Source organism: Falco rusticolus, chromosome 3, assembly GCF_015220075.1.
Source record: "Falco rusticolus isolate bFalRus1 chromosome 3, bFalRus1.pri, whole genome shotgun sequence".
Taxonomy (NCBI): domain Eukaryota; kingdom Metazoa; phylum Chordata; class Aves; order Falconiformes; family Falconidae; genus Falco; species Falco rusticolus.
In genome coordinates this window covers 42,128,783-42,148,887 of record NC_051189.1, presented here as the reverse complement: position 1 = coordinate 42,148,887, position 20,105 = coordinate 42,128,783, and the positions used below count along the sequence as shown (strand labels likewise).

The window sequence follows — 20,105 nt, the reverse complement described above, 5'->3', positions numbered from 1 at the left end:
TGCACATAGTACTGGGTATAGCTCTAATGCATACTCCAAATTCCTTGAACTTATACATTTCAGAAGAGAAAGAAGTTTTCTTTTCTTCATTGTACAATAACGTTATACACTTTAAAACACTATCATGTGATTTACAATTACTACAAAAACATTAGCATGAGCAAATACAACCATCAGGAAAACAGTTTTCTTACTGAATCTAATCTTTCCTCTTGATGCAAGAACTGAGCAATATCTTCAGGGGTAGTGCCAAGCATTCCTTGTTCTTGAAGGTATTGAATCCCCCTCTTTGGTTTCTTATTGAATCTGTACAATTAAGATCAGGATAGAATGAGAGTTAACCCTTTTCCCCATGCATAAAGTCTTACCAGCTTAGGTACAAAGATTCAGTAATTTTGGATGAGGTACTGAAAATCTACATATTAGATGTTTTTCCTTTATCAAACTGTGCATTAGACAGGAATGAGCTGTTCCCTTCTACGATTATTCCCTTCATCATTGGATGATTTAATGTTTTTTTTTTTCCTCTGTAAACAGCCACCTCTTCCTCTTTGCTACGTAACTGCCAGTGTGGCATCCAAGCAGCTCCCAGTAAACAGAGTTAAACACTATCATTTACTCTGGCACTCATGAAGAAAAAAAAAAATATTCCACAGAAATAGCAAAGTCTTGGCTCAGAAAGGAACAATTATGCTCTATTGCATTTTGTTTTAATCTGTATGAAATAATCAAGAAATCCGTGAGTTGCCTGTAAGAATGGAAATGTGCAAGACAAGAAACCAGGTTACTGAAAGAAACTACAGGACTAAGGCATGTTTGTTCACAGTCTGAGAATTATACTACAGAAAACTTCCATTTTGCATAAAGTGACCTCACTGAGGAGGAGGTAAGGTGACAAAGCTGAAATCGCACAGAAGATTCATGTCAGACTGCACTGAGAAAATATACCATCCTTCAGTTATAATTATGACAAGTTAATCAGAAGGAAGCATCAGCTTAAGTATATAGGCACTTTCATTAGTAATGTACACACTAAAATGGGTCGTATTCAACTGATCACATGAATTCAATGTTCTTTTTATCCAAATATAAAAATCTTATTTTTAGACAAGCAGGTCTGGAGAAAAAAGAACAAACATTCAGAGTACTCATCTTCTAGCTGTGAGGAATTAGGTTAACACAAAACACTGTTGACAGGCTCCAAAGGGGACACCATTCAGCACTCTTTCATCAGAGGAAGTGCTGTTACATCCAGAGTTTTTTTCCTAACACAAGATGAGTATCTATGAGGAGAAGGAAGAAAAACCCAGGAATCTTCATAGCTCCAAAAGAATCCACCCTCCCATGGGTGATAAAAGGGCACTCACAAGTCAATTCCTTGTTCTATTATTTCCTTTTGTTGCTTTAGGACCTCAAACTGCTCTGGGTTGTCAGTGCCAGACATCTGTGTGCTGTAACTGCCAATTCCTGATGAAGCAGTAGAATCCAAGGAATTTAAGCTTCCATATCTGTTAATTGTCTCTGGGTGTTTGGTTTCATTGCTGTCCTGCTCTGTGGGTTTTTCTTGGCCTATAAATTGGAAAGGGTTACATATACATACAAAATACATACAGTGAAAAGAAACTATAATCACAGGTTATTCTCAAATTCTCTATGAAGACTTCTAAAATTTAGTAAGGTAATCATCAATGTCTATGAATTTTACATAAATATTTTGCTTTTGTTTTAGTTGGGAAAACAATAAAAAAAGAAATCACTACAACATATCAATTGGTGATTCTTTCAGTCCATCACATTTCTGAAATTTAAGTCTTCAATTACAACTATCACTTGTAAGCACTTGGAAAAAAATATATGACACCTTAGAAACCCAGTTACAGATCTTTCCTTTTATTTTCAAGTCCAATGTTGCTTTTGACCTGAAGCGACTCACACTATTCTAAGTTTTTTGAAACAGAGTGTCTAAAAGCTTTTATGATCAGACGCGCCAAGGAAGTGGTACTCTAGGTGCACAGCCAGCCATGCTAACCACCTCTGAAAAGGTTACTTCTTCATCTGCAACTTGAAGCACTTAATTCTCAAAGTTCTGGTATAACCTTAATACTTTTCATCTCAGGTCAGACAGAAACAAGTAATGATTTAGTTACTTCACTGCTTACAACACTGAAAGTTCTACAGCTATGTATTAATGAATGAAAAAAATACTCTCCATCCAGCTTGCTTCAGCAATAATTTAATCAATATGAAGTTAGATTTAATTATGGCAGCTTCAAAGTAAGTTTTGTGATCCTTTTAAAACTAGAAATACACAAAATAACAGGATTTAGTAATTTTCAGTGTAGTAGCTTTCTAGGAGTTCATACAATTAAGGTAAGTTGTTCAAATGGCACCAATCCAGACTTAGGAATATTTTTACCAAAGAAAACAAAAAAGTTTATTCTCTCTCCTTTTTTTAATGCAAGGGGTTTTACCAATCTGGACACGAACAGTATCAAAATACTAGAAAAATGCACAAAACTCCTGCAGTGGCTCTTTACTAAAGCCAGAAGAAACATGTCTCGTGTCTTACCAAGTGTTGTCTGTGAATTGGGATTTACATATTGATCTTTACTCCACTCCACCATGCACTTCAAGATCGATACTAAGCATTCCAATCCTTTTTTTCTCAAACTTAATTCCTAGAAAAGATTTCAAAAGCAATACATGAGTGGAATGGACAGGTTAAGACTAAACTATCATGCCAAGAAACACGAAGCTTCATGAAGTTTGGTGGAATTTTTACCTGAACATTGGACATGCCAAGTTCCTGGCTACCCCTTCCTTGAGCAATCTTTGATAGGTCATTAACCAGCCTTTCAAATATATTTGCTGCATTTAAATCACAATCGTAGTTCACATAGATGTCCACTACGCTCTGAGCATCTATAAACAAAGTGACATTGTCAAATTTGGAACAAAAACTAGATCATTTGATGAAAGACAAGTACAGTTTTGTTCTTTAGCATAAAAATGTAAAAACTAGAAGCAAATGGTCCTTAATACCTGCACATATCCTTGTCAGCGTTTGTATAACCATCCATTTATGATCAAACGAGCTAGTAGAAGTTTCCAAGATATACAGGAAAATTTCTTTGAAGAAAACCTAACAAAATTCCAAGAAGAGGGAGAAAAAAAAATAATCTAGTCACTCACTTTGACAGTCAATATTCTGACATAGTTCTGAAAGCAGCACTTTAGAGGTACAGGAGATTATAAAAAAAGGCGGGGAAGGGGGCGGGAAAGAAAGGAGGAAATACAACTTCTGCTTGATACATTCAAATTAGGATTTGAATAATTACTTCTGTCCAGCTGAAAAATTTGCTTTATATTCTGATCATTCAAAACCAGAAGAACCGGGAATGATGTGAAGTCCTTCAGGATAATTTAGCCTAACAAGAAGTCTAAGCTGCTCTTACAAGTTCACTTGGGATTTTGAAAGGGGAAATACTACCTCACTCACCACAAAAGATTTTCTCTGTGAGATGATGATATTATGGCGCAAACAAACAGCCACTTACACCAATTTGAAGTATCAGACCTTCATTTGAAGAAAAAAGTCTTGACATAAAAGAATAACTGCATGGTATGAGATTACTGAAATTAGTTACTGGTTAGGCACAGCACAAAAAAATGCAGCAGGTCCATTAATAGGAAAGTTACTCTTCCCTAAAAGAGGTACTAGTTTTCCCTGAAATCACTTCAGTACAGATGCTTTTGTTTGGAACATGGGCTATTTTATTCCCTCTGAATTAGTTTCTCGCCAGATCCATTAGTAGTATAGGCTTACTATTTCAGCTAAGCATGCTTAGGAGCTACAACAGGCTTTTTCTCACTTCTTTCCTAAGTAGCAGCAACTGCATATGAACTCAAAAATGTGAACTGCTACATGGCATTACATCACTGTTCTGCACTTCTGAGTGCTCACACCTTCATAGCCAGTAGTGTCTACCAAACCCACCTTTTTTTTTTTTTCTAGAACACTGCCAATAGGCTCAAGCCATCAAGCTCCTCTTCTCTGACAGCAACATGCAAATATCCAAATATATAACTACCCTTGTTTTAAGTATTATACATTCCCTTATAACACTGATTTTTTTTTCAGAATTTTTTATGCTATTAGCCAGGCAGAGATAAGCACAAGGCTAATTTTGCTTTAAGTCACATGTTCAGGGAAAACCCGCAACTTTGATGGTAAACTACTTCCTGAAGCAAAATGCGCAAACAAAATTTCCATTTTATTAGCCTCTTTTTCTCTAAAAATGCACACCAGCAAAATCCCAGTTACTAGTCTTAATAAGGAAAGGATCCCTATGAAACCTAAGGAGTTCAACACATAACAGATGAAAGACTTTCAAGCGCTTAAATATACTCAAGAGTACTAGAATGATTTTAGCCACAACTTTATGTAATCTGAACAGAGGAAGACATAAAATTTTAATAAAGATCATGCTATGAGCAATCCTTAGTCACATATTTACTGTTTTCTGATTTCTTACTGAAAGACAGTAATTTTATATATCCTCTGGAATCAGGAAAGTAATTTTTTTCTCGTAGGGAATTTTAAAAAGTCACTGATGGAGCAGAAAAAAAAGTTTCAAGTATAAAAATTAAACCCAAATCTAAGCTAAAAGAGAAATCAGCTGGAAGGTCTGCATACTACGAAGACACTTTAGATCTCTATGCTTCTGAGATAGAGCTGGCTTCTTGCTTCCAGTGTCAACCTTGGACAAGCATACCTTGGAATGAACAGCTTCTCAAAACCATACTGATCATGTAAATTTCAGATATTTAAAAGTGCTATCTATCACTGTTACTCAGTGCAATTCATATCAAAGTTGAGACTTCATTCCCAGCATAACAGAAAAGTAAACCAGAAAAGAGCTAATTGCTTAGCTTGGTCAACTGAAAACAAGAGGTTTAAGATAGCTTATTCAAAGTTATTAAAGGGTGGTTATATGTATAAATAAAGTATAGCTAAATGATACCTCAAATCTCCTGATATCTAGGACTTGCTGCAAATATATTCATTGACCCATTTAGAAATACAGTTACAATACAATTAAGGTATAATTCAAACTATTTTAATTATCAGACAGCAGTGTTAGCTGAATATTTAAGTCAAAGGACCAAGGCAGGCTTACTTTCAACAGAATTTGAAACTATTATTTTAAAATATGCCAAAAGTTTCTTTTACACAGATGAAGAATGCGCCTCAATCCCAAAATATATAGATTTTGCATATTATAAATCAGAGCATATGGCTCTCCTTACAGCTCTAAGACAGAAACTGAATGTGAAGTTATCTGCCTGTCTACCCACATCTTCTGAATAACCTTTAGGATCAGTAGCTGAATGAGGAGGAAATCTTAGCTCACAACCAGGAAAAAGAATAAGTTTCTAGAAATTGCTGACCCTGTACTTTTTAATAGATGGATAGTTTGGCAGCATCAAGCTTTTGGCTTTCACACTGGTTAGGAGGAAATGCAGCCCTGCTATGTTGTAATGGTCCTAATTTAGCATATTCTAGAAGCTGCTACAATAGTGTACAGTATCCTATATCCAATTTTCCTCAGATACGGCTTCATTTTCTGTTTGGACTTTAGGAAAAGATGGTAGTGATGGAAGCTCATCAAACTTCTGTCAGGGAAGTCGGATTGCAATGCATTTACCACCTACACACTGACTTGTAAGCTCTGCAAACTCACAGCAAGTCAAACACTTTCTGGGAAGCAGGCTGTGTAACTGAAGAGCAGCTGAGCCCAGTCTGATGTGCTGAACACTGCACGTGCACTACAGCTTGTTGAGCGCAGTTTGCCTTGGAAGTCTTCAAAATGCATCATATTTTCAAGGCATGTTCAATCAGTCATCAAATCTGTATTTTTATCCAAGCTACGCTCAAGAAAATATTGGAAATCCTATTGCTTCTTCCCCAAAAAGCCTGCAAAATAACCTGGTAAGTGATCAGAACACAATATCCTTCTGACTTGGTACTGCCAAAATAAGGTTCCTCCTCCAAAGCTGCCAAACACTACCAACTTACACAACAGCCATAGATGAAGAAATCCCCAAATTCAAGGTCCTTATAACAGCAACACTATCAACATTTCTCAATGCCTTTTCACGTACTTAACCTCCACACTTACAGGACAATCTTTAGGCTTCAGTATTCACATCAACACCCAAAACATAAAATTACCAAAATGAACAGCAGGAATACACTGTGCACACTACTACTTTATTCACCGTGGAATTAAGATCTGTAACACATGGGACACACGAAGGTATCCATGTGGTTCAAATGGGCACAATTGTTCCAAGAAACTACTTGTACCCTATGGCACAAGAATAAGAAGTCAAGAACAAATCCTGTACATACATCTTGCTTTCCCCTGTAACAGAAAATACCAATCCAGTGAGAAAAATGTGCAATGTTTTTGCAGGACTCTGATAACTCAAAGAATTGCTAAAAATATGGACTTCTCCCTACTTACAGCCCAAGGAACTAAATCATGTGTACACCTTTTGAGACTAAGCAAATGAGATTATCTTGTTCGGGACATGTATTGATATAGGCCCTGATATACTAAGGGAAGCGGCTACAATAATCAAATGGTTGGGATTTCCCTAGAGAAAGAAATCTGTTCAAGTGACCTCAAAGAGAATCCACAGTGCATTTCAAGTCATTAATTTTTATTCTTAAGATCCTTTACAAATCATGTATTACATAGTCTTTTTCTAAGTGTACTCACTTTCTTAATTTGTACTACGCAGTGGAAAGCTAAAACTTCCTAATTACATTATTAAATACTGGCTGACTGAGCTTATCCACAAACCCACTCATTTCTGAGCTTCAGCATCATTCTGTGATAATACCATGCCACAGCCAACTGAAACCTCTTAAATAAAGGAAACTAACTCATATAGTAATAGTAGTGAGTGTGGGCATAGTAAGTTATGATAGTAAAAATTCACCTCAATCACAAAGTAATTCAAAGCATGTTTTGTGCTATAAAATGTCTTAGTAAGTAGGCCATTTCATCACTTAGTAATAGACATTAACATAAACTAGGTACTTCATTTCATGTTCTAGTTAAGATATGATGGATTTTTTTAAACATTCCTATAAAAGTTTTTGTGTCACTTTCCACTTCATCAAACTTAACGCTACCAGCAAGTGTCACATTACTTCTGATATTACAGTGCAAATCTTATTTAATTTCCAAGTATTCCAAAGGAAATGCTGATACTTTATTTGAAGATGATTTCAAGGGAATTGTTGCAAGGAAGTCCATTGCCACTGGGTGAAAAAGAGTTTCTGTGCATGGGAAGATCTGGCAGGTCTCACACAAAAGCTGACATTCAGAAAGGAAAACAAATTTATCTAAACAAGACCAAGCTACACTTAAATATCAACAAATGTTGACACACCCCACCCCTTAAATTTGAAATTCATGTAACGTACCTCAATCTGCATCTTTAGATGGGTCTTAAAATTTGAGAGAAGGGTAAGAAATATGGAAAGTGAAAGTTCAAAAACTTCTGGAACTGATGAGACTCCATTTTTTGACAGCGCAACACAAAGGTACTGCTTAATAGCATTAATAAACATCTCATTTGTCCTGAAGACAGGTCCTGCATTTTGCAGAATGGACAGAAGCAACTGCAAGGAAAGAATCTTTGATCGCAGTTCGTGAGATCTAGAATAAAACAACACAGTATATCAGCAGTGTAAATCATAAAAAAAATGAAACATTCTCTTGAAAAGTCAATACACACCACAATGATTTTATATGTGGAATGTTTGGGAAAAACTCAAATTTGACACAACCTGGTGTAGAACGAGTCATAAAAACACGTTGATCATCTTTGCTAAAGTGGTCACACTTCAGCCAAGAAAACGGGCAAGAATAAAGTTGTCCAGTTATGGTTTCTCTCCATTACTATTGAGCCACTCTTTTGCAGTACAGCATCACAGAACAGCAGCAACACTAGGCAATGCTGCTTACCTTAGCCAGATGATGAAGGGAGCATTCTTTCCTTTTGATGGATTTTTGGAAGATCCCACCTAACACATCCAGCCCATCTACAGAACCCTGACTACCAAAAGGCTGAAATAATTCTTCCTCCTCCGCCATTACCACCAGCATGGAAAGAGAGCTGAAGGACCATAAAGACAATAGCTGTACTGCCTGACCTATTTAATCCCAAAACTGAAATCTCTTTTCTCAAATACAGTATTTTATATTGTTTATCAATTGTTGGCCCCATCCCACTCCAGGAGCAGCTAAGATACATAACATGCCTATTTTAAGCAGGGCAATAGCAAAGTCAGGCAACTGCAGTGTTGTCAAGTGCTCCACAGTAACATCACACTTCTTACAGACTGAAGTAAGCTAGAATTCATGTCAGAACAGTGCTACTAATTATGCTTTAAAAAACAAAAAAAACCCCCATACCCCAGCCAATCCCCTTCCCAACCATACACAGAAAAAAAAGTGTAAAGGAAATCTACATCTATGAAAATATAATGCAATTTAAATAGCATTCTGAGTGAAAGCATTCTTTCCTCAGACTCCTGATGTCCCTTCCCACTTTTGATCATCATGAAAAAGACTACAGCTATTCTGAAGAGCATGTACAGACACAAATGGCTTCCCCAGCAAGACAGTCCACATCTTCCATTGAACAACCTCCTACTGACAGAGGACAGTTATGAAACATAAGAAACAATGACAGGAAATTTTTCATACAGTACAACCCAGACATGGTAAGGAGCGCTTCAAGTCAACATGTGACACACAGTAGTTAGATATATGCTGCATACAAGCAACAATACAAGCTTAATAAAAAAACCCCAACTAATTCTGGTCTAGCCAAAAACAAAAATGCAAATTAATAACAAGTATGTTGCAAATAAACTCAATGATTTCTGCAAGCTGGCAAACAAAGTGGGATGAGGGGGAGAATCAATCTGCAAACATTTCAAACTCATAGAACATAATCCCAAGGTTATACTTTTGGTCTGAAGATACTTTTAAGAAGCAAAACCTAGCCAAACTGAGTGAGGAACTTGTTCCTCCCATTCCTCCTAATGGGCTACAGGTCAAACTAAATGCCCCAAAACAGTTTTCTGTAAGAGTTCTTCAAGAAAATGCCTGGCTTTAAACACTGCACAGCGACATGGAACCTAATGTAACAATCTCCTTTGATGCAAAAAGACTCATTTTTGCATCACGTATCAAGTGTACAGACAGCACATGATCAAACCATATTTTGCTATGAAATGTAACAATATAAATATGAAGACAATTTCAATCATAAATGATTAAATACTGCCTACTTCCAGAAAGTGTCAGCTCATAACTGAAGTCCTAACTTGCTGGTGTCACAAATTCTGTATGATGTGTGAAGCACACTTAATTTAACACAAGTTTAAGGACTAAAATCTACTAAGTGAACCTTCCAGACAATTATCCACCATCATATTTTAGTACTGGGAAAAAGGAGACAAAAACATAAGCAGGCTGCCAGGAAGCATAACACTGTTCTCAATTCCCAACTTTGTGATTTTAAGCTAAAGCTCCAAATCCAGTTACCTAAAATTAAAAAATATTTTCACTCAAGACTTCATAGCCAATTTCACCTGAAAGATGATTTTTAAAGAGGCAGATAAGACTTTTTTTAAAAGCTGTAGATATCTTACACCTCCTCTTTCAATTACAGCATGCTTGTAATAGTTCAAAAATCCATCAATGCCTCAGAACCACCAATAAATTCTAGGCACTTCTCCAAACACAGGATGTCTTTGAATACCTTTGCAGCTAATTCTTGTTGCCCTAAATGCCATTTCCTCCAATTTGTTCCATATGAAGAACTTAATCAGTTTTAATTCAAGGATGCCATGGATTCAGATGAGATGCTCCAGGTGTCTCAATAGCTACTGCTGCTCTTCCAGAAGGAGTTAATCCATTAAAGCCTTTAATAAATGGACAGTCTTAGTTTCAGAGAACTGCCTAAAGCCACAGGATTTTAATGGCATTTACTGGAAGACGAATTCTCAAAAACAGTGAGGAAAAACCTCATCCCTCAGTCTTCATTCTTGAATGTCCTGACTTCCCCGTGGTGCATCACTGGATAACAGTTTGAACATGGTTCTAGACTAACACTTCAAAACCTTTCTACTACATCATAATTATTTTCAACTTATTAAATCCATGACACACAGTGATAAAAATAAACTGTCTTAAAGTTAACCTGTTTTAAGTGTTAGACCTTGGAACAGTAAAGCTGATTTTATCTTGATGAATACTGGACCTTTGATTGTTATCAGAAGTCATACTACAGTTTTAATATCTTAGGAAAAAAAATGCATTCCTCTTGAAAATTACTACGAATAGTTCCTAATGTGCAAAAAAGATGCATATAAATTCTATCCAAGATTCAGCAAAGCAAAGTTCATTGCCAACACTTACAACTAATCCTGGTACCCATCTATAGAGGAGAGTTTTTGTTATTGTTTACAACAAACAATTCTCTAAGCCAAATTGAAAACACAGTATCTTCAGTTAGGGGACAAGATTTCCAAACCAGCCAAATAAAGACTGTTTTCAAAACATTTGTGTTTTGATTAAGGAGGCTGGCAAAACGTCCAACCTGAGCAAAAGAATGAAACACTGTATCATGAATTTATCATAACCAGTACCAGCTCAAAGTGAGGAGCTTTTATTAAGATGAAGTAGTGTTGGGTATGTGTACCAGATACCCAGTATACAAGAGATGTAAGAAATCATGGGCAAAACCAGCAATGATTATGAACCTAGGTATTACTTAAAAGCAGAGCAACATTAGCCAAGACCAAAAATACCTGAAGACCTTCTTTACAAACTCTTCTGAAAAACAACAACTAGGAGGAACATGATGCACTTACAGGAAGCACAGATGCTGTTAAGAAACTTTTAAACAGGCAGATGGGTAGCAGAGGTTGTTTTCATTTAACATACAAAAGATGCATTAAAACATAAAAGTACCTTTTCAAAGTTTCCAGGCTTTTTTAACCATACCATTATTTTCTCAATAACTGTGGACATGCAGAATATCTAAATATTTTTTTTTTCCATAAATAAAAGATCCATTATGAGAACTCTTAATTCTACTTACTTTGGATCTGGCGGTCCATCTGACAGGGGCTTCATGGAGAGTTTACACAGTGACCTGAATACAAGGAAGGCATCCTTTTGTAAAATGTGGGAAAACTTAGCACCAGGGGTAGGTCCTGAAGAATTTCCAGATTCCTAAAGAAGTTAACATATTTCAGTATTCCATTTTGCATTAGCAGGGTGTGTAGGGAAATCCCCACCTCCTAGCAACAAGAAGTTAACATATTATACAAATACAACCAATTCACTACAGCTTTACGGTCTCAAGACTAAAACAAAACAAAATATTCTGCAGTCCAATTAAAATGAACAAACTGCATAATAAAAATTGCCTTCTCGCTAAAAAGTCAAAATTAATTAAAGACTGTCATGAAATTAGGTAGGTCATGTTTAAGTAGGGTAACTTGCAGTGAATTGCCTTCAGACATTTTCAGCAGGTAATGAGTTTAAAAATAAAATTTGACATTTTAATAGAATGCAAGTAGTTCCATATCTGTGGCAAGATACGTTTGGTAAAATTTCTATGGTACAATAATCACCTCCTATTATTAAGTTCTTGCAATTCTGTATTGTTGTTCCTTATATAAGCAACATGTTTAATGTCAATCTTCTGTTTGGCATATGTCACCTGTACCTTTTTTAGCTTAAAATTCTGTTATTCCCAAATCTAATTACTCTGTACACTTTGACAGCAGATACTCTCTGTCAGCTGATAGTGCATACATGCTGGTATCTGATGCAAGAGAGGGAGTATGTTTTCACATCTTTTGTTAATGAAAATCAAATCCTCTCAGATGTGAACCTTTCAATCGGAAATAATTTCAGTAAAGTGATGCTATAGGCTCAAAATCTTTATTTACTATTTGAAAAGAGCACACTGAAATTACAGAAGTCTGTCTATAATTTGATATATTCTTCATTATGTATAACGAACACTAGAATTACAGTTTCTCAGGAACTTCAAAAGACAGGAAACTGAGTTCTCTAATCTTGGAACAGTGTATTCTGTGGGGCAGCTAAAATACGCTAGGATAAAAAAAGGCACCATGTGCAAAATGTACCAACAAAATTTAAATTTAAATAGTGCATTAAAATAGAATAATGCTCAGAATGTGACTTAATACTTTAAATTCATCCAAGTAACTTATTTTATGGAATTACATTAAGCACTCTTCACACAAGTGCTGGGCAACACTTAAAACATACTACTTCTTTCAGTATTTCCTAATTTATAATTGCCTGTACCTGAGTGTCGTTGGAAGAGACAGATAATCTGTCATCAGGTAAAGATGGTGTATAAGCAACAGAAATTGGAGTCCCTGGAATTCCATTTGCCTGAATGTTTTCACTGTCACTGCCATCCTCTAACGTTACAATTGTGCCATCACCACCTGCATTTTCAGCAGTCCCTTCCACATCTACCAGAAAAGATGTAAAAATTAAAAACATGTGTTGCATAAGATTGCAAGTTAAGATGAGCTTTTAAATCTAATGTTTAAATACTAAAACAATCATAAGCAAAGTATCATAAGGAGGAGCTTAAGGCAGAATTTACATGGCATTATATAACTAAAAGAATTCCAAATACTCTTAATTCCCACTAATGAGAACTACAGTAAAAAAATTACGTATATCATTACATTGCCAGGTTCACCATACCACCAAGTTTCTAAGAAGTATTTTGAGGGGAAAAAGTTAGACTTGATATACACTTTCCACCAAACTGAAAAATGTAGTGCTAACACTGCTACTACAGAGACAGGCCCATTGGTGAAGAGTTTACGTGGAAACAAAACAGGAAAAAAAGGAACAAGTATTTGTATTTTAAAAAGAACATTACTCTCCAATAGAGAGTGTAAATTCATCTATGAAATGTTGCCCGTTTTACTGTTAAATAACACACAGCTAAGGTGAGACAACTCAGTTTTTTTCAGCATGTGTTACTTAAATAATGACATATTTTAGTTAAATATTCAGAAGTGTTAAAATAATTCTTAATATCAAGATTCAGACTGCAGTCACTATTGACTAGACAGATACTAATATAATACCTCCAACTACTATGTTCACCATTTCCTGCACAATACTTTCTACAATTTCTTGCGCCTTCTCTTCACACTCATTGCTTTCACCATCAAATGTTCCTCCATCAGCTTTAGAAAGATCTTTAAAAAGAAAAACAAACCCAAACAAATATTAATGAGAAAGTCGGAAATTAAGGAGATATTCTACTTGCATTTAATATTTAAAAATTAAATTACAAATCTATTAATAGGAGAGTATACATTAAAAAAAGCTGTGTTTGGATGTTCTGAAAACAGTACTTGCAGAATATAAGCAATCCAGTGTTTAACCTGTAAATGGCAATTAATCCACAGGCCTATGCCAACAAAAGACATCAATTTTGTATTTTATGTACATTAAACACTGAAAGCTTACAGGTTTTGAGATGTTATTCTCAAAAACATTCACAATATTATGTAATCTTTATTACAGTGACTACAAGACAGTGTAGAACTAAACGATACTTGTGATAAAGTTTAACAGTGGTAACAAGGACAACAGGCATTTTTTGTCTAATTTTGCATTAGTCAACTATTTGAAAATATATGTCTGACTCCAGGTTTGGGAGAGGGAAAACAAGACAATCCTCAAGCCTTTCTTTTTACAGACCTCTTCCCTCCCTCTATGTAACAGAAATACACACTGATTACTTTCTGCTGCTGTGGCTTGGTCAGCTTCTGTCTGTTCATTTTCAGCACTAGAAATATCAGATCCATTTTCTGCCTCGATATCTTCTTGAAGGTTCTTATCCATATCATTTGTGCTGTGGTCAAGCTCTCTCTCATGTTCTTTGGACAGCTGATCAGTCTGTGTTGGAATGTGTCTCAGCTGAGGTGACTCAGGCTCATGATGGCTTACTGGAGACTGTTGTAGATGGTGTTGCTGTCTGTGTCTTTCCTTTTCCATCTGTTTGGCTTCCTGAAGCTACAAAAACATTGCAATCATACAAGTATTTCACTATCAAAACAAAACAATGAGCTATATACATACTGTATATGTTATTTTACAAGCATGAAATCTCTACTGTCTCTGAAGGCATGGTGTGAACAAAAAACTGTAACTGTTCAAGAAAATGTATCCTTTCTATTATCATAAATAATTTTACTATCATGGGATAAACCTTTGCAAGAGGGCTGCTTCCCAGCTATGCATATTGCACTTACCCATACCTTCATTGTGGAAGAGGGATGACTAAAACTACATAGTGTAGGACTAAGAGTTGTCTGCCTGCCCTACAATGAAGTTCAGCCTATAGATGCAAAAATGTACAAAGACTGCATGGAGAAGAATCAAGGTAGATTTTTTTTTTTCTTATTAGAAAGCTCTCACAAAGAGAAATACACTAGTCCTCTGCTATCCTACAAGCACGTGGGATTAAGGTAAAGACTAAAAAAAGAAAAAGGAAAGCAACTAAACATCCAGGGAAAAAGAAACAAAACCAGGAGTTAAAACTGAGAAGAGCTTCACTTCCAAAACACTACAGAAGACAGATCCTCAGGAAGAAATCATAATACTTCAAACTGTAAGCCAAAGACTATTTTAGCTTTGTCGTTCCTTGATCTGGGATCCCCGGAAAGGGAAGAATTTCTGTAACTTGTCTAATGGGTTCAGACAACAGTCATTAAAGTCAAACCAAGGCAGCATGTCTTTGAGGCAATGCTCTATGGACTGGCTTTCTGTCCATGCAGAGCCTAGTTGTTACCAAAAGTTTTGTAACTTTTTATATTGTCATTTTGGCTACTATGACCTCAGCCCTCTGCTCTTCCACTTAAAGCTTTCAATGCTGCAACTTTTGGGGTGCTATAGATCCCTGAGTAGATACTACCTTTCAAATTACAACTCAAATACTTTCTTCTAGCATTTGTTAGCTATCATATCAAAATAACTTGGCCCGAGTGTGCAAAACAAGCAGAAATACTTACCAACTTGCATGAAGACTGAACTTACAGTCTGGCAAAAATGAAGACTTCCATTGCAGAATAATAATAGCAAACCTCTTTATATTAAGTTGCTTAAAAAGACAGTAACTACACAGATTTCTCAAAGCACTCGGGTACTGCATAGCTTTTGCCATATTTCTCATAAATAAAATGCCTCATAAGACTTCAACTGTGATGGTCATATGTGCCAACATGCAGCTGCTTCTAAGAGGAAAGTAAGAAAGTACTACATATTCTTAGGGAAAACTTACAATTTATAATAATACAGCAGAATTACTTCTAGAAGATTCTAGGAATTAAAACAGTTTAAAATTTGGGCATCTGCTTGTTTGTTTGTGTTTTGGTTGGTTTTGGTTTGTTGTTTTTTTTTAAAAAAATAGGAATTAGGACAATTACTTTGCCTTATTGATCTTTATCATCAGCAGTAGAAGGCACAGGTCATAGGCTGAGGTCCCCACTGAGAACTCACAATAGCCATTTCAGTGACATATAAGTATCTGTTAGTGACTGCTACACATTAAAACATTAAAAAATGTAAATGGCTACATGACTGAAAAGTTCGTTCTGTTTAGCATTTTTGGTGTTTTTTTAAAAATTTTTTTTGTTTTAATCATGGATTACTTCTTCAGTGTTTATCATCACAACATTGGAGCATGTCACTAACACTCAGGTACTCCATGTGCACTCTTATGCAGGTAGTGTGGCATCTCCTGACAGCCTGCCAATAGAAACTGAAGTTGAACACGTCCATTAAATACAGAGGACCACTATAAGAAGTTTAAATCCTATACACTGCTCCCACCGCCCAAAAACACATTTCACACCTATTTCAGAGTGCAAAACACAAAAAGAACAATGTAACAGATTTTTTTTTCCCCCCAAAAATACCTAAGTTAGAAAGCCAAAAATTCTAATAATGACAAAACAAATATCTCAAGCTGGTGTGCTTTTAAGAGCTAGTTTATATATAAAGATACTGAGATACTTACTGCTTGATTTTCCATACGTGCAAAAATGACATTCAGCATTTGCGTTAGGGTGGCTTTGGCTGTGGTTTGATTTATAAGATTTTTGCTTGCTAGATAGATATTGTAACATGTTCTGACAGCCTGTAGCACTGTTCCTTCGTGGATTTCTATGTGTTGAGATGTTACTGCAGTGAGCAAAGCCTAAATAAAACACACACGTTATATATATTTTCCAGTCAAAACTTTTATTGTCTAACAGTTAGCAAATGAATAAAAAGCAAAATTGGTTTAACTTTAAAATATAATCAAGTACATAACTTGAACTGCAGTTTAATTAATTTTTCCCATGTAGTCTTGTAGCCATATCAGAATATCATACTTAACAGTTACGTTAAAATGAGAGTGGTTTTAATCGATGTATGTTGGAAATACATGTTTCATAGCATATAACAGCAAGAATTAACCAATGGAGTTATCAGACAGGTAGTTAATAAAAAGTCATCCCAGAATTTTCTAGATTCAAAATATGAACAACCTGTTAAAATCTGGAAAGCAATCCAAATGGTACAAAACTTTTTTACAAATAAATGTAAATGTGAAGACAAAGACTGAGTATGAGATTTGGCACTTGTAAGTGGGACAACTATCCTTTCTGAACACCCTCTTTGGGTAGATGCTAGAATATCGTGCTGCCCACCCTGTAGAAATTCACTTCTTTCTTTCCACATGAGCTGGTATACGCTTCTCTTTTTTTTTTTTTTTTTTACAGAAAATTATGCAAATAAGCCTCTAAAAGATCAGGTAATAGAAATAAGGAAACATTAACTTTACATGGAGTAGAGACAGGCTGGATTAAAGAGCAGAAATAGAGGCAGATACAATTGAGGACAGGGTGTGAAGGCATTGTTGCAGGTGCGTGTTTTTGGGTGGAAGGAAAGGGGAAGAGCTTGGTCCACAACAGAACAAACATGTTTCTATGGATCATGCCCCATCCCTGAAAACATTCAGGGTCATGTTGGACAGGGCTCTGAGCAACCTGATCTAGTTGAAGATGTCCCTGCTCATTGCAGGGGGTTAGACTAGATGACCTATTTAAGGGTCCCTTCCAAACCAAACCATTTTACGATTCCATTCTATGTTCTGTGCATCATAAGTCTGCCACCAAAACTTATTTATACCTTTTTATTTATTCATACATTCCTAACTGTGTGTATATATAGAGAGTTATATACACGTAAATCTATTACATTTATACATTCACCGCCTGTCCCTTTCCCTCTCCCCTTAATACAGACCACCTACACTGGCCTACACGTGCAATTCTGTGTGCAATTCACTTTTCTTTCATTAAGTGTTGTACTGTTCCATGTCTACCTTACTGCTATGAATTCCTGGGGGTGGGGGCGGGGTAAGGTGACTTCCAGATACTGAGTTAAAACACGCTGAACCCCATTAGAGTTGCACATCTCTTCTGATCAGGTAACATATCTACATTCCCTACACCACAGTACCCTCACACTCCAAAACTTAGCCCCAAAGCTACTCACATCAATCACAGCTCTGCTGACTTCTCCAACTCTTTCCTACATGTTTCAGGAGCAAACATGATCACCCTGAAGGTAGGTAACTCCCAGCAATTAGATTCTGCACTCTCTTACCTGGCTGGAAAGGCTGCACACCTGTACATATTTTAGTATTCTACTTTTTCAAGTTTTGTGCATTACAAAATCCTGGAAGGCCAAAACAGAAAGCTCCCTTAATCTTTCACTAATAATTCTGTAATTAAATTCAGAATTAAACCTTGAAGAACTTTGTCTATTCTAGCTTAAAAAAAAAATAAATCATAATTCTTTAAAAACCCGCCAAAGAAGTGGAGCCCAGACACAAACAGTTAGTTATTTTTTCCAAAGCACTACTGTTTGGGACTAGTAAGTATTGAGATTTAGTTAAAATTTCTTTCATTGAATTCCAAAAGATAACACACACACACACACACACACACACACAGAGTAAAATATGTCAGTTTAAGAACTACCTACGGTTTCTCACTTGGAAGATAAGGTCTCCTGCTGCCTAGCAGTTAGGATACTAACAAAAAGTTGCAGCAGGGCAGAGGGATCATATTCTTTGTCTCCATCTCTTTTGTTCTAGCTATGTCATTCATAAAGTTATTCCTCTATGTCAGTCTGTCTCCTTGTTATATTTGGATGATTAATAATTTGATATTTGAAACTCCAATTTTAATTTCAATCTCAGTTCAGTGAAGTCTTACATGTTTTTTCCGTCTACTTTTAACAATAGGAGACAATGCCTGCTAGTAGAAAAAGGTGATAAGGCTACGGAGGGATTATATGCTCTTTCGTCTTAATTGGCTTAACAGCCTGAATTTCCTAAGTTTCTTTAGCATCCTTCAGTTACGACTAGTAGAGCTTGGTTCTTTTCATACCACCACAGTTTGTGGAGGTGAAGAAATGTTTACACACACACACAGAGACATACCTCCTTAACATATTAATCCAATCCACTGAATAACTAAGTCTTCTATGCAGACTGAGAAATCAGTCTTCCCAGCAGGGCACCTCCTTGCAGGTATTTAACTACTAAAGAGTTCAACGTGGCTACAGAGGTCCTGACAGTCACTTTTTGGGTTTTTTTCCTGCTCAGGCACTAGACAACAAACCCTAATGACTACTATACATGTTTGTAAACTGATAGGAATTTTAACTTTGATCTTTTTAATATCTTTCATACTCCTTCCAATCTAGAGCCATCCTCAGGCTATTAGTCATGCTTCATGTCTCAAAGCTATTTCTCTTCCTCTCCTATCACAACCTAGCAGAAATATGAGAACGAACACGAGACAGGAAGTATTTTACAATTAGTTTCTGACAACATCCTTCCCTCTTGGCAGCTTCCATTTAGGGCTCAATTTGACAACATGCCCTAAACATCACCTCATTCTGTATCATAAAAGAGTGCATCATTAGCACAACTGGTGTGACAACTAACCCTGAGAAACCACAGGTTACAATCAGGAGCGGCAGTCCTGCTCCCCTGAAATCCTTGTCAAATTAGATGTTGGAAAACTAATCCTTTCCTTTCTCACTTGATCAGTTTTCATCAGATTACTTCCCAACCTGACTCTGTGGCCAAACAACTACTAGGTCCAATGCAAGGAGGGAGCGAGAAGAGACAGATGAGAAGAGAATCACCTCAGCAACAGTCCCCAGTTAATCGGCATTACACAAAATCTCAAACTGCTACATAGTGATGCGTGTCCTTGAGAGGTGGAACAACAAAAGCTCTGCCTTCCTCCCAGCCATACACCCTTACTGCTTACTTTGCAACAGATCTGGGGCATGAAGCCACTTGCGCTATTTTAACAGCAACACATTAATACAATTAAAAACAGAACAAAAAATTCCCACAGTCCCACAGGTGCTTTTTTGGAGTTTGATTTCTTTTTTGCTTGTTTGGCGTTTTGCTTTTTTTGTTATCTGTTTGTTTCAAAAGTAATTTTAGTTGATTCAGAGTATTAAATGCATGCCAGGACAAGGGGTGGTGTAGGACAATGTCTGGGAGCAAAGCCTGGATAGAAAAAATGCCTCTGCAGAGGTCAAAACAGCAAGCTCTGCTGACTGTGGAGTCACAGCATTAGGTTGCTCTTTTCTACCATAGTAAAGATTTGCTGCTCAAGGCTTTTTGCAGCTGAGTTCCCATTCCTCCTGGTCACACTTATCTCATCCATTTTCATCCAACATGTCAGTGTGAGCCAAGGAGAGATGATGTTAAAAAATAAATAAAAATAAAAAGTCTACTTTACTGTAGTCCTCCCCTTTGCTGTTCTTTAGGCACAGAAGGAAACCTTTGTAAAAACATCATTAGCACTACCTCATTATACTTCAGGTCCTTCCACAAAAGCTTTCTTTGTCACAAAG

General features: G+C 36.3%; 1 protein-coding gene across 2 annotated transcripts in view; it reads right to left on the bottom strand.

The window, feature by feature from the left end:
• ARFGEF1 (ADP ribosylation factor guanine nucleotide exchange factor 1) overlaps positions 1 to 20,105 on the bottom strand; it is a 97,375-nt gene that overhangs the window by 37,222 nt on the left and 40,048 nt on the right. For both annotated transcript variants that reach the window (XM_037379132.1, XM_037379133.1), the window contains exons 5-15: positions 16,189 to 16,368; positions 13,910 to 14,183; positions 13,247 to 13,360; positions 12,441 to 12,613; positions 11,197 to 11,330; positions 7,502 to 7,736; positions 3,043 to 3,142; positions 2,783 to 2,922; positions 2,570 to 2,678; positions 1,368 to 1,569; positions 195 to 306 (exon numbers count right to left, since the gene is read on the bottom strand). In XM_037379132.1, coding sequence (XP_037235029.1) covers positions 195 to 306; positions 1,368 to 1,569; positions 2,570 to 2,678; positions 2,783 to 2,922; positions 3,043 to 3,142; positions 7,502 to 7,736; positions 11,197 to 11,330; positions 12,441 to 12,613; positions 13,247 to 13,360; positions 13,910 to 14,183; positions 16,189 to 16,368 — 1,773 coding nt within the window. The remainder of the gene's footprint in view (positions 1 to 194; positions 307 to 1,367; positions 1,570 to 2,569; positions 2,679 to 2,782; positions 2,923 to 3,042; positions 3,143 to 7,501; positions 7,737 to 11,196; positions 11,331 to 12,440; positions 12,614 to 13,246; positions 13,361 to 13,909; positions 14,184 to 16,188; positions 16,369 to 20,105) is intronic.